Source organism: Micrasema longulum, unplaced genomic scaffold (assembly GCF_059751315.1).
Source record: "Micrasema longulum isolate JH-2025_06_02 unplaced genomic scaffold, ASM5975131v1 h1tg000127l, whole genome shotgun sequence".
NCBI lineage: Eukaryota > Metazoa > Arthropoda > Insecta > Trichoptera > Brachycentridae > Micrasema > Micrasema longulum.
The window spans coordinates 2,635,695-2,648,874 of record NW_028277333.1 but is presented as its reverse complement, the minus strand read 5'-3'; the positions used below and the strand labels follow the sequence as shown (position 1 = coordinate 2,648,874).

The 13,180-nt window shown below is 33.0% G+C and overlaps 1 protein-coding gene across 1 annotated transcript in view; it reads right to left on the bottom strand.

The window, feature by feature from the left end:
* Positions 1-1,019: 1,019 nt before the first annotated feature.
* The window catches only part of sxc (O-linked N-acetylglucosamine (GlcNAc) transferase sxc), a 67,037-nt gene continuing 54,876 nt past the window's right edge, over positions 1,020-13,180 (bottom strand). Inside the window, exons 6-9 of the mRNA XM_088241202.1 lie at positions 9,371-9,765; positions 6,349-7,878; positions 5,609-5,789; positions 1,020-2,030 (exon numbers count right to left, since the gene is read on the bottom strand). Of these exons, the coding sequence (XP_088097328.1) occupies positions 1,769-2,030; positions 5,609-5,789; positions 6,349-7,878; positions 9,371-9,765 (2,368 nt within the window). The 3' untranslated portion in view covers positions 1,020-1,768. The remainder of the gene's footprint in view (positions 2,031-5,608; positions 5,790-6,348; positions 7,879-9,370; positions 9,766-13,180) is intronic.

Sequence of the window (13,180 nt, the reverse complement as noted above, 5' to 3'; positions counted from 1 at the left end):
TAGGCCGTACTTTTTATTAAAAAATGTAACAGAAAAATTAAAAATATGCCAAATATTCATGGCCTATTAAGGTAGGACTGAATAAACATTTAAGATTTCTATAAATCAAATTTTTACTAGTTGTGAATATTTGAAGATAAAATTCAAAATATACTTACTTCTACTCCAATTTAACATTCACCATGTGAAGTACAATCATATTGTTTCATATTAAATACATGTAATTCATTTCATTTATATTTTCCATTTGATTATTAAATACATTTAAAAATTTATTGATTGGTTAAATGATTAATATTTTCATTGATTGCAAAAAAATTGACAGTAATGAATAATTACAAATATACGTAAATACATAAATAAATTTTTATAGTCAACATTAAAGAAGAATTAAGGCTGTAGTTTCATAAAACACAGGAAATCATACGATTGTGCCATTTAAAAAAAATGGTTTTCAAAATCGCAGAATTAATAAAAAAATTGTAAACATGGATTAAATAAAAACAGCGATGTACTATCATATTGTTTCATATTAAATACATGTAATTCATTTCATTTATATTTTCCATTTTTAAAACCTTAAGATCATTTTGATTATTAAATACATTTAAAAATTGATTTATTGGTTAAATTGATTAATATTTTCATTGATTGCAAAAAAATTGACAGTAATTAATAATTACAAATATACGTATATACATAAATAAATTTTTATAGTCAACATTAAAGAAGAATTAAGGCCGTAGTCTCGTAAAACGCAGGAAATCATACGATTGTGCCAATGGTTTTCGAAATCGCACAATTAAAAAAAAAAAAGTAAACATGGATTAGATAAAAACAGCGATGTATTTTGGATTTTAGCACTCTGGGCGGATAAGATTGGGGCCCCCCCTATAGATGGAAGGAAAAAAACAAAACACTTTTTTTAGTGAAGAATGAAGATTTGAAGAAATTGACAAATGTAGGACGTTAATGGATATTTTTTTACTTGTTTCGTTTTGAAATGGTATATTTCATACTTTCGGTAAGAAATCGTAGGATTTAAATGACAGACTGCAGCCTTAATAAAAAAAGTCAATAAAATGTTGTAAATACTAATTATAATCATAAAAAACAAAAAACATCTTTTGGAAACTGAATTTTATAAAAAAGAAATAGATGATCAATCCATGTAAAGTATCTTGCCTTAGGACTTAGTTCTTAAAAGGCAACTAAATGGTGAGGATGAGATGCATCAGACTAATTTGATTTGATGCGAGGTTATGAGAGAACAAGTAAATTAACACATTTAGCAAAGCCCATTGAAATATTTTAATACACTATATTACAAAGAAATGATCACTTTTAGTTTCCATAAGACATCTAGAGTATTGCATTCAAAAGCAATTCTTACATCGCAAGAAAGAACTAAAAACACAGAGATACGACATTAAAATATCTCAAACTAGAAATATTTAAAACTGACAATAGTAAATATTTGCTCAAAAATATTTTAAAAATATATCTATAAGGAATATTTATAAATTTTCCCACAAAAGTGTGAATATTAATATTGCATAAATATACATGATCCTTAATAAACCTTTATTATGCAGCGAGGCATTATTTTTTGAAACCATTGGTATTACTTCACATGGTACAAGTACCTACATCACCAGTTTATCATTTCGAGTAATAGACAAAGAAAAAAAATTGCATTTTGAAATTAAGCGTATTTGCAAAAATGACTAAGATTTATTTATAATTACAAGATCTGTGATAGTTTGAATCAAGGCGTATTGGTAAGGTGTGAGGGAGGTTTCTGGTTACTAAATCTGTCCCACATCCGAGTGTACAGTCCTTCTAACCCTTGAGCGTACTTCTTGCAGTCAAATAGTGGACTTTCTACTCTTTTGGTCCACACTTTGGCTCGAATTGCTTTTAGGCATTCTCTATTGTTACCCAGATTAATTGCGATGTCTTGATATTCTTCTCTTGTTCTAGCTATAAGTTCTGGGCAGCCGAGAGCGTTCAGTTGTGAAGCAGCAACTCTGAAATTCAATTTATTTAATTTTATAAATTTATTGCATAAAAATTTGTATACATATTTAATAACAGGGAATTTATATAAAACTAATGAATGATACTCTCCATCTAACATGGCTCAGCCTGTTCTAAGATGGAGATTTTTTATCTTTTAGAGTATAAGTAGTTCTATACTAATATAACAATAACAAAAAAAAACTAAAACTACTTAATTACAAATGCCTAGTTAATCAAATGTAAGAAATTAAACATCGTTATTATACAAATATAAAGCATATAAATGTGCCAAGAATACATGTTACTTACACATAAATAATAAAGTATAATATATGATAAAAAACAAATATAAAGTAGTAAAATACATAAAAATATAAATAATGTGTGTACCAATTATTTAAAGTACTACGTTTTTTGATCTACATATATTTTTCAAAAAAATCTCTGGCTTCACTATTTATATGTGCAGTTATTTTTATTTTAAAATTTGTTTTACATTTTGAGTCTTTCATATGTATTTGGCAATGAATCATTAAATATTTTTGGAGCAAACATTAGTATATTGCTTTTTACCAAAGGCGGTTGATACAAATGGGACAATACAGTTAATTTGTGTTGCTGAATGAGTGTTTATATTTTGTTGGGTTCTTTTGACCTCACTTAATTTATCATAAAATTTAAGTAGTAGACACCTCACAAACAATTGCCTTACATCCAATATCTGTAACTCAGCAAATAGATCTTCCGTTGGATACCTCAAGGGTTTTTTGAGAATGATCTTCATGATCCGTTTTCGTGCTATTTTCACTAGTTTAAAGATTGAACGAGAGCAACCTCCCCAAGCTAAATTGCAATATCGGGGGTTAAGGGTCATAAGGGCGAAACTACAAAAACACAGTTTTGAGATAAATGATAAAACAGTTTTCAAAAAATAATACTGTCTTTTAAGGGTAACAAATAAAGAAAATAAAAAATACAGCTAATAGAGCATAAAATGTTTTAGAGACAAAAATATGAAACTACGCTTTCGTCTATATGACCCTAACTTGCGCTTACATTAGTAAATTAACAAAATGATGTAAAAGGTGTTTTATTCTTCTGACTTTAAACAAAACGCTTCATTTGTAGTTTCACACAAATTTATCTAGGTAACTACTTATCGGATGAGTTTCATCTTTTTGTCACTAACAGGATATTTTGTTTGGATATCAGATTAGTACTTAACACAAAACAGCATTTTTTGTAGTTTCGCCCTTATGACCCTAAGCCCCCGATATGATAGTTTGCTTTGGCAAAAAGCAAAGTAAATTTGTCTCATAAGTTGAGCATTCAAGATATTTCTTAGGCTTTTATAAATGTATGCTGATTTCCGTATTTGCTTGGATATTTCTATAATCTGATCTTTCCAGCTTAGTTTAGAATCTATTATGACCCCAAAGTATTTTGTTGAATTTCCTTCTTCTAAATTTTCACATTTGCACAAAGTATTAGGTATGCACAAATGGATCTTAAGTGAAAAATTTTCAAGTTCTGTTTTTTTTTGTGAGACTGAAACAGATGAATTAATACAATAACTAAAAGTTAAACTGCTCTAACATAAAATTTGCAAAATATAAAACATGTAATGCAACTTCTAAGGCCAGGGTGTCTGATCATAATAGTTAAAAATCGAGTGTAACAGTTATAAATTTTAGAAAAAGTATACCTTTTTCTATATTACTATACTATATTATCTTTTCAAAATTGTTACTACGTATTTTATTAGATTTTTAACTATTCATAATGATCAAACAAACGGGCCTAAGAAAATACGACTTCTATAAAATCCAAGAAAATTTCTAGAAATATTTGTTTATCTAAGCTGATAAAATAAATTTCATTGTGCATTTGATCAGGTAATAAAAAATATGTGATTGATGATTTTAAATTCCTACATCAAGTTTCATATGATTCGGTATTCTAGTATTCATATCCAGTGAGTACATTAATCTAAAGTATCATGCTAATTATTTATATTTGTGATAATACATCCATGAAAAGACTTTAATGGTGTTCATAAATAAATATAAATGTTGATAAATGCAAAATTAATTTATCCCACATTAAAGAAAAAAAATCTTTTTTTCAAGAAACTCAATAATGAAAATCCTTGAACTATCAAGTTTTTAAAACTACGTAATAAAGTAAAGGCTAAATGATCTAAAAAAAATTGTCATTGACAAGGTGGTGGTAGGGAATAACCATACTGACTGTAGAAAGGCTAAAAATAATGGATGTGTGATGAAATGAAATTTGCAAGAGTCCAGTAAAAAAAAAAGTTATTTTTTTAAAAATAAATTTCATTACAATTTAGCTAAGACAAGGGGTATGTAATACTATTAGGATTACGTAGGATAAATACCAAAAACTGATATTAATGTAAGCTTGAATGACAATTTGCAAAAATGCAGTTTTTTGTGATTTTAATTTGTCAATGTTATAAGAGGATTCTTGATGTAAACACCAAAGTTAATATTAGATATTTATGGGTGTCAGTTCATACGACATAGCTTTAGCTTTTGAATTTTCGAAAGTATTTTTTTTTAAATTAAGAATAATTTGACAATGTGTAATAGTAATATGATTATATTCACTATTGGAATACCCTAATCGCTCTTTTACTTACTTGGTGTATAAATATATATGGGTACAGGATATAAAAGATGGATGTCAATTTTTATGTGTTTTGAACTAACAATAGCATCTAAGGGCAGTTCACATGATCGATATTTCTGTTTAATAAAATTTGACATAAAGGTAGACTGAACAAGGAAAAAGTGCATACAGGGGATAAAGGGTGGTAGTCTGTTAAATACTAGAAAATGGGCGATAATTTAATATTAATAAAAACCATTTTGGATGATGAAAAACAGCGTAGGCTATTTATATTAAGCGGGTTCCTTTATATTTTTAAGTTTATTTTAATGTCCAAGAGGTTTGAAAACTTTAAAATATTATATCTCAAAAGTGCCTTTTTTAACATTTATATCCTATATTCTTCATAATATGATAGTGAATAATCTTTGGTACAAGTATTTTGATGTCATTTTTTATTTTTATTTTATTAATTTTTCACGCCAATAAGGCTTTTATATACATGAAAGTTATATAAAATATGAGCATATAAACAACATTAAATTAAAAAAATACAATATAAAGCAACAAAAGATAGAACAGTGTTTAAAAGTAAAGTTCGTATAAAAAAAAGAAGATGAGTATATAAACAACATAAATTTTAAAAAAATACAATATAAAGTGATAAAATATAGAACTGTGTGAAAATTAGAAGTTAAGTTGGTTTAAAAAAAAAAAACTAAAGAAATGAAGTTAAAGGTTTAAAGCAGCTAGGTACATAATGTTATAAAATACAATATGAACATAATATTAAGTTCTATTTGATATGGAATATACACATTGATATTTAAAATTTACAAGACTCACGTAAAAGACATCGATGTTGTTAGCATATTGGTTTGTCATGATACATATATTTAAGAAAAAAATTACGGTATGCAACATCTGAACTTAATGATGTTTATGTTGGTACCTGGAGGCCAGAGTCTCCCCGGGAAGAGTGACCACCGGAGTTCCGGTCCACAAAACGTCCATACTGGTGGTGTGGCCGTTACACAGCGGAGTGTCCAGGCAGATATCCGCCAGCTGCCCGCGCCTCACATGCTCCTCCTTGGCTGCCACATTGGAGAACAGGATCCGGCCCGCGGGAAGACCTAACAATAACATTACGCTTTACTGACCCAAGATATGAACAAGAACAAAGAAATGAAATAATAAGTGATATTTAAAATCCACAAATTTGGAATAACCAGTTGCTGGTTTTTACGCTTTTGCAACTTCTTCGAAACTGTTATCTTTACTATAAAATTCAGTATATTAATACAAAAACAGAAGGATAGAGAATTCGAAATATATACCTTTATATAATAGTAATTGAATTTCATTATTTTTGTCTGAAGCACCTTTTTACAAAGTGTTGTGAGGTAAATAGAAAATTTTAAATAATGTTATTTTAATGAGTTCAAATAAATAATTATATTGTTGTGGCTTAAGTTCTTGACTACTCCACCCTATGGATTTAAGTATCACTCGTCTTTTATTTCAATAGTAAATAACAATGAACTTCTATCAAGAATTTTCCTGACTAACTTAAAGCCCCCGCAAGACATCTAGCAAGTTAACCTGAATACCTGTTCAGGAGCGCACCATTAGAAAAACTGTCTTCCTACTAACTCCAGTGGAAAAACATCAAGTTTAAGAATAGTTATTTACCCAATTGCTGTGCAGCGAGGTGTAGGTTGGGTTCTCCGACAGCAGGGAAGCGCAGCAGCCAGAGGACCGAGTTGCGCACGTGGAGTAAGATGTTCACCCACATGGCCAAAGTGGTGGGGTCAATTTTGTACAGTTGGTTAAAGTTGCAGAACACTATGGCGTCATCTGGCAAGCCATACTGCTGACGAGAGGTAACTAGGATACTTTGGGGAACTTCCTCCCCAGTAGCTGCTTTGTTGTTGGTCTGAGGTGTGGCCAACCCATTTTGTACTACCACTCCATTCACCGAAGTCTGTATCTGACCGCAAGCAATCATAGTGACAATCGGTGATGTTGTAGGCAGCTCGGCAACCTTGTGAGAAATGTGTACAGGGTGAACCGTACCAACTACTTCGTGAACTTCTTTTACCGATGTGCTCTCTACTAAGGGAGACAGATCAGCACCATTTATCACAGCCACATTGTCCGCGAGCGAGGAGTCATTGTGACTGCGATCGCTGACTATCAGTCTCTCTCTCAAGTGGGGGAACATCTGTTTGTGATCACCAACAAAAAATGTATTTGGCATATAAGCCAACTTCTCAGAATATTGATCAGATAACTCCAGCGGACTAGTGACAGCATCAGTAATGATATAGTCCATGTAGCTCGCTCCGCTAGTGCCAGGGTACCCAAGCCACATAACTTGAATCGGAGCTGGACGCAAAGCAAAGATCTCGTTGCGAGCTCCTTTAGTATATCCATTCATGTTTACTAAAATATGTATTCCATCATTGTGGATGAGATCAGCTGCCTTGCCATTGCACGGAACTAGAGAGAGATCAACAAAATTCTCCGCTTCCCTGGACACTTTTGCTCTGAACGTCGTCCCATCATCGGGACTCAGAGCGTAGCAGTACACTTCATATTTTGATCTCTCATGCATTCCAGGAATTGATTGCATAAGATGAGATGTCGGATGGTTCCCAAAATCACTGCTAACATAACCTATGCGAATCCGGCTTTGAAGTTCGCGATTGTACACAAAGGGCTGCTTGTGTAACATGTACACTTTTTCTTCGCATAAATTAGCATGACGAGCAGCAATCATTTTCCTGAACTCATGAGTCAAAGGGTACAGCATGGAGTGGTGGGGGTGAATTGAGGGTAAACGACTCTTTTCTAACTGTTCGGCAACAATGCTGACGAGTTTACCCATTCTAGCTTCATAATCAGTCCAATCACAGACAATCTGAAGACAGTGTGCAAGGTTGCAATAAGCATCAGGGAAGTCTGGTTTGAGCTTAAGGGCAGTTCTATACGACTGAATGGCTTCTGGAATGTTTCCAGAGTCTTTGTGAATGCTGGCGAGATTACTGTGGGCATCCGCAAAAGCAGGATTGATGGCAATTGCTCGTGTGTAGCACTGAAGAGCGCCACTGATGTCCTGCATTTCCTTTAAGGTGTTTCCCATGTTACTGTAGGCATCTGCAAATGTTGGCTGAATTCTAATGGCCTCCTTGTAATGCGTAAGGGCTTCATTTAGTTTGCCTGTAAGTTAAAATAATATTTTTTATTTTAATTATTTATTTATTCATAAAAATACATGTATTCACTCAAACTTTGTTATAACGATCACGGAAATAGCGAGATCTCGGATATAATGAGGAGACATTATTGCTTTGGAACAATATTACTTTGGACATTGACATTTTTCACATCTCTAAAGGGAGTTTTTCATTACAAGATTCTCTTACTTTTTTAACATATTATTCTCTGGATATTATGTATACTAACGTGTTATTTTTATAGTTACCTAGTTTTACCTTATTATTTTAATTATTTCTATGTGTATGAATTAAGATATTCCATTTTGTAATGTACATATATATGAATAAATAAAATTGAAATTGAAACATTAGTTGACATTTTAGTTTGTGGTTTTCTCCATACATTTATTCTTTTTTATAACGAGCTTCTTCTTGGACATACCCAACAAAAATATTGTCAATAGCTGAGCAAAAACTCTTCAATTGTTAAAAACATAATTGTCAAACAAATAACCTAAGTAATAAAATCCAAATGGGGGACTAACTTATTACGGATGCCGCTGGGCGTTGGGATCGGTTTGCGTTTATAATACTATGTAAGTGTCTAAGTACCTAATTGGTATTTTCGCTGACAACATTGACAAAGTATCACACATATGGTTGAAATTGCGTGTAAAAAAATACAAGCTTTGTGAACTAAGTTAGCACAGGCTCGGCACCTCATTACAATTTACAACTTCTTTTGTAGTTTGTGAATGACATCCTTGTTTTTTATTTATGTTCTATGGTCAATGCATAATGAACATTACAAGTAGGTGATGTCAGATAAGTTAAAACCTAACCCTTGAATTGTAATCATGACTACTAACAAGCAGAAGTGTTTCGATTTGCGAAAACGTGGCAATTATCTGTAAAATAGAATGTGGCATGAAATATGCTTAATGCGTAAAAAGTGTTCTCTATCCTTATCACATTGTGAAAAAATATAAATGTTTATTTATTTGAATTTGAAATTTAGAAACTTGTATGTTTGTAAGCATTTATTATAATTTTCAATAAGCAATGGCGATTGGATTTCAAAAACCTATCTCTGGTATAACGAGTAATGCTTATAAAGAGCAAATTCAGGCGGCCCCGTCTTCCTCTAATAACCAAGTTTGACTGTATTACAAAAAAATTAATAATATCGTATTCCAAACTCTATGAGGCCAAGAGCCCTGTATTGAGTAATATGTAAGGGGTATAAAGATAAAAAAACATTTACCGTAAACTAACCAGACACGACACTATAGAATTCGAAATATCTAGGTTGTCAACAGTTTGTGATTATAATAAATAGAATACATTTTTTAGTTTTGGCTACTTTAGAAAGTGATTGTTATTATGTAAATATTCCATTACAAAAAAAAATTCTGATCCGTTTTCTTGTTAAATTGTTTTAATCTTGTGCATTCAATTACTTAAGCATGCTAGAAATTGGCAACAGTAAATACCTTGTTGTTGGAGCACCGATGCCAAGTTGCTGTGAGCCGCTGCAAACTCCGGGAAGACATCGAGTGCCTTGAGATATAGTCGGGTGGCTTCCTCGATAAGGCCTTGTTCCCTCTTGATGTTGGCCAGGTTGTTAAGGGAGTCAGCGTGGGATGGGCACAGCCGAAGTGCTGTACTGTAGCAATCCTCAGCCTCATCCACCTGTCCCTTCTCCTTGAGTGCATTGGCGAGGTTACAGTATGCGTCTGGGAAGTTTGGCTGTAGTTCAATGGCTCGCCGGTACGTATCGATGGCAAGGTCAATAAGTCCTTGTTCATAGTAAACGCAGGCAAGATTCCCGTGGACCACTGCATTGTTGGGAGCATAGTTTAAAGCCCTCAGGTATGCAGACACAGCCCTAAAAAAAATAATTTTGTAAATACATTACTTGATTAAAAAATATCAGCAGTGAAGAGATAAACATGAAGTATCAATAATTATTAATCAACACTTTGGACTTGAGATTTACCTTGAATGATAGAATTAAGACAATAACATGTTCCAAATGCTCAACATTTTTACGGTCACTTTTATCACCAGAAAAACAATTATTTTTGTTTGCTTTTAACTATAAATATGTAATGAATTAATAATATGATACATGCACATTGCACAACGTCGAGATCAGTGCATTATGTATAAGCTAAGTAAAGAATTATCAACAAAATCGAGAAAGGAGCGCTGCGTATGGACATGTATGTAGAGCTAATAGATAGCGAAAGAATTGCTAAAAAGATTTACGATGTGAATGTTGATGGATGCAGAAAATGAGGCATGGCATCACCAAATCCAATAATACTTCAAGATAGATATGTAAGTCAAGTGCCTCTATCTGTCCACCCCTATGGGAAAACTTCATGACAACTTGTTCTGTGTTTTGTTTTTGTGAGTGCATGTACTCATAAAAAAATACATTTGAAATATTTTAAACAGTGCATTAGGTGCTGGCATTGCAACCGTCCGTGCACTCTAGCTGCAAAATTAATGGGATATTGGTTTTGTACACCAAGTGTAGTGTACCTTGATCATCTGTTACATGAAAGTAAAGCGATGATCAGTCGTACACTTGAGGTGTCAGTCCAGAGACAGTGAAATATGGCAGTATAAAATCAACCTTTCAATAAATATTCCATGTCCACTTTACCAGGAATCAAACCTGGGAACTAAAGCATGGTAGGTGAATATGCCAACCACCAGGGACGAATCATCCAAATAAGCGATCATGCATAGCTTACCATTTTATTTGACTTTTGATAATATTTTTTCTTTGTAACGTGTTTATGGAAAAATAAATAATATAATAGTTATTTATTATAAATCACCACCACTGTTTATATCTTCCTACAAATAAGAATCTATAAAATGCACCCAGCGCCCTGCCCGTTCTCAGGGAAGATGATAGCTTATTTCTCCATACAAAAAAAGTACACTATATTTTACAACTTTACTTTAACCCAGTCAGGTTTTTTAGAACGGAAACAAGCTTGCAGATTACAAATATTATTTGAAGATTCTCTTTTAGGAAACTAGTTTACCGTGAAAGAATAACGTTGATATATTATGTCTCACATAGAACATGTGGCGTTCGATGTGACCGTTTTTGGCATTATTCATTTTAAAAGGAATCGGCCAGTGCTCAGTGTTAACATTTAAATCATAGTGGAAATATCTGCTGAATGTCATTGCAATATTTTTTAATAAACTTTTGTACAAGTATTGTATTAAAATAGTGTAGAAAAAAGCTACATATATTTCACAGAACCACAGAAAAAATAGTCATTTATAATTATATTACATAATTATTCCCAAAAAAGTAATGATAGCGGATGTATGACAGCAGTAATAGGAAACGATAGAAAAATGGTGACGAATAATAGTGGAATTAAAACGAGATGGAAGGAATATTTTGACGAGGTGTACGAAACGCACACAGGAAATATAGCCAGAGTACTACCTTCTCAAGTAAACATAAATGCAGATAACGATGCGAAAGAGATAAGTATGGAAGAAATTAAAAATGCTGCTAAGTATATGAAGAATGGGAAAGCGCAAGGTTATGATAACATTGCCACTGAGTTTATAAAGGCACGCGGAGAAATATTTTTTGTATGGCTACATAAGCTCTTTAACCTATGTTTAGAGGAGGAATACACTCCCCCTCCAATCGGAGGAGAGCTGTTGTTTTGCCTCTATACAAGGGAAAAGGCTCTAGGGTGGACTGTGGAAACTATAGAGCTATCAGCCTTTTGAGCGCTGTTGGAAAGATTTTTGGCAGAATACTGATTGAGAGAGTAAGAAAAGTGACTAAAAATAAAGTGTGGGATATACAAAGTGGATTTATGAATGGAAAAGGATGTATGGATCAAATACTTGCTCTGCGAAATATGACAGAAAAGTTTTTGACTAAACACCAGAAACTTTTCTGAGCATTTGTTGACCTGCAAAAGGCATTTGATAGAGTTGACAGAGAGAAATTGTGGAAGGTTTTATCGGAGTATGGAGTGAATGGTAACCTGACAAGGGCTATTGCGTCACTGTATAAGGACAGCACAGCATGTGTGAAGGTGAATGGGTCATTCACATCGTGGTTGTTCAACATATACATCGATAACTGTATGAAAGAACTGAAAGATTTAAAAATGGGAGCAAAAATGAATGGTATAACTGTTAACTGTCTTCTGTATGCGGATGATGCCGTGCTTCTTGATAGCAGCAAAGAAGACCTGAAATTGTTGGTAACAAAAGTCTACAATGTATGCAAGAAAAGCGATTTGCTTATGAATGTTGATAAATTGAAAGTTATGGTTTTTGAAAGGGATGAAAATATAACTCAATGTGAGATCAGTGTGAACGGAGATATTCTGAATCAGGTAGAAGAATTTGTGTACCTGGGAAGTATGTTTACTAGGGATGGAAAGCCTGAGAAAGATATTGAAAGAAGGGTGAGTGCCGGGAGCAGGGTGAACGGTGCACTGAAATCTACTTTGGCAAACAAATGTTTATCGTAGGAGGCTAAACTAGCAATTCACAACGGAGTTCTAGTGCCAACTCTAATGTATGGGAGCGAAGTATGGAATTGGAAAAATGATGATGAAAGTAGGTTGAATGCTGTCGAAATGCGATCCCTCAGGCGAATGTGTGGTAAAACGATGTATGATAGGTGCACAAATGTCGAGATCCGTGAAGTGTGTAAGGCTAAGACTTGCATTATCGACAGAATCAAGAAAGGGGTGCTGCGTTGGTTTGGACATGTATAGCAATGGACAGCGAAAGAACGGCTAAAAGGATCTACGATGTGAATGTTGATGGATGCAGAAAACGAGGAACACCGAGAAAGACATGGCAAGATCAAGTCCATCAAATACTTGAAGATGGACATGTCAAAAGTAGGAATAATCGGCGTGCGTGCATGAGAAGATGTATGAATGTAGAGGAAGCGAGGTCTGTATGTCAAGATAGAGTGATATGGCGTTCTATTCTCTCTGCCTACCCCTACGGGGTAACGGCGGGATGGTTTGTTTGTTTGTTATTATGTATGTATATGTGGGTACAAATTAATGAACATATTTTGTAGATGACTAAACTTAATTTCTTTTATTGGGGTTTTTACCAGAGTAATCACGGAGTCAAAAAAACATGAGCAAGATTTTGGTTCAATTTCGCACACCGCAATTTATCTTCATCCACCCGGATGCCTATATTATTTTAAAATAAAAAGACAAAATGTCAAATAGTACCTAATATAAAATAAAAAATAATAGGCAATTTAAAAA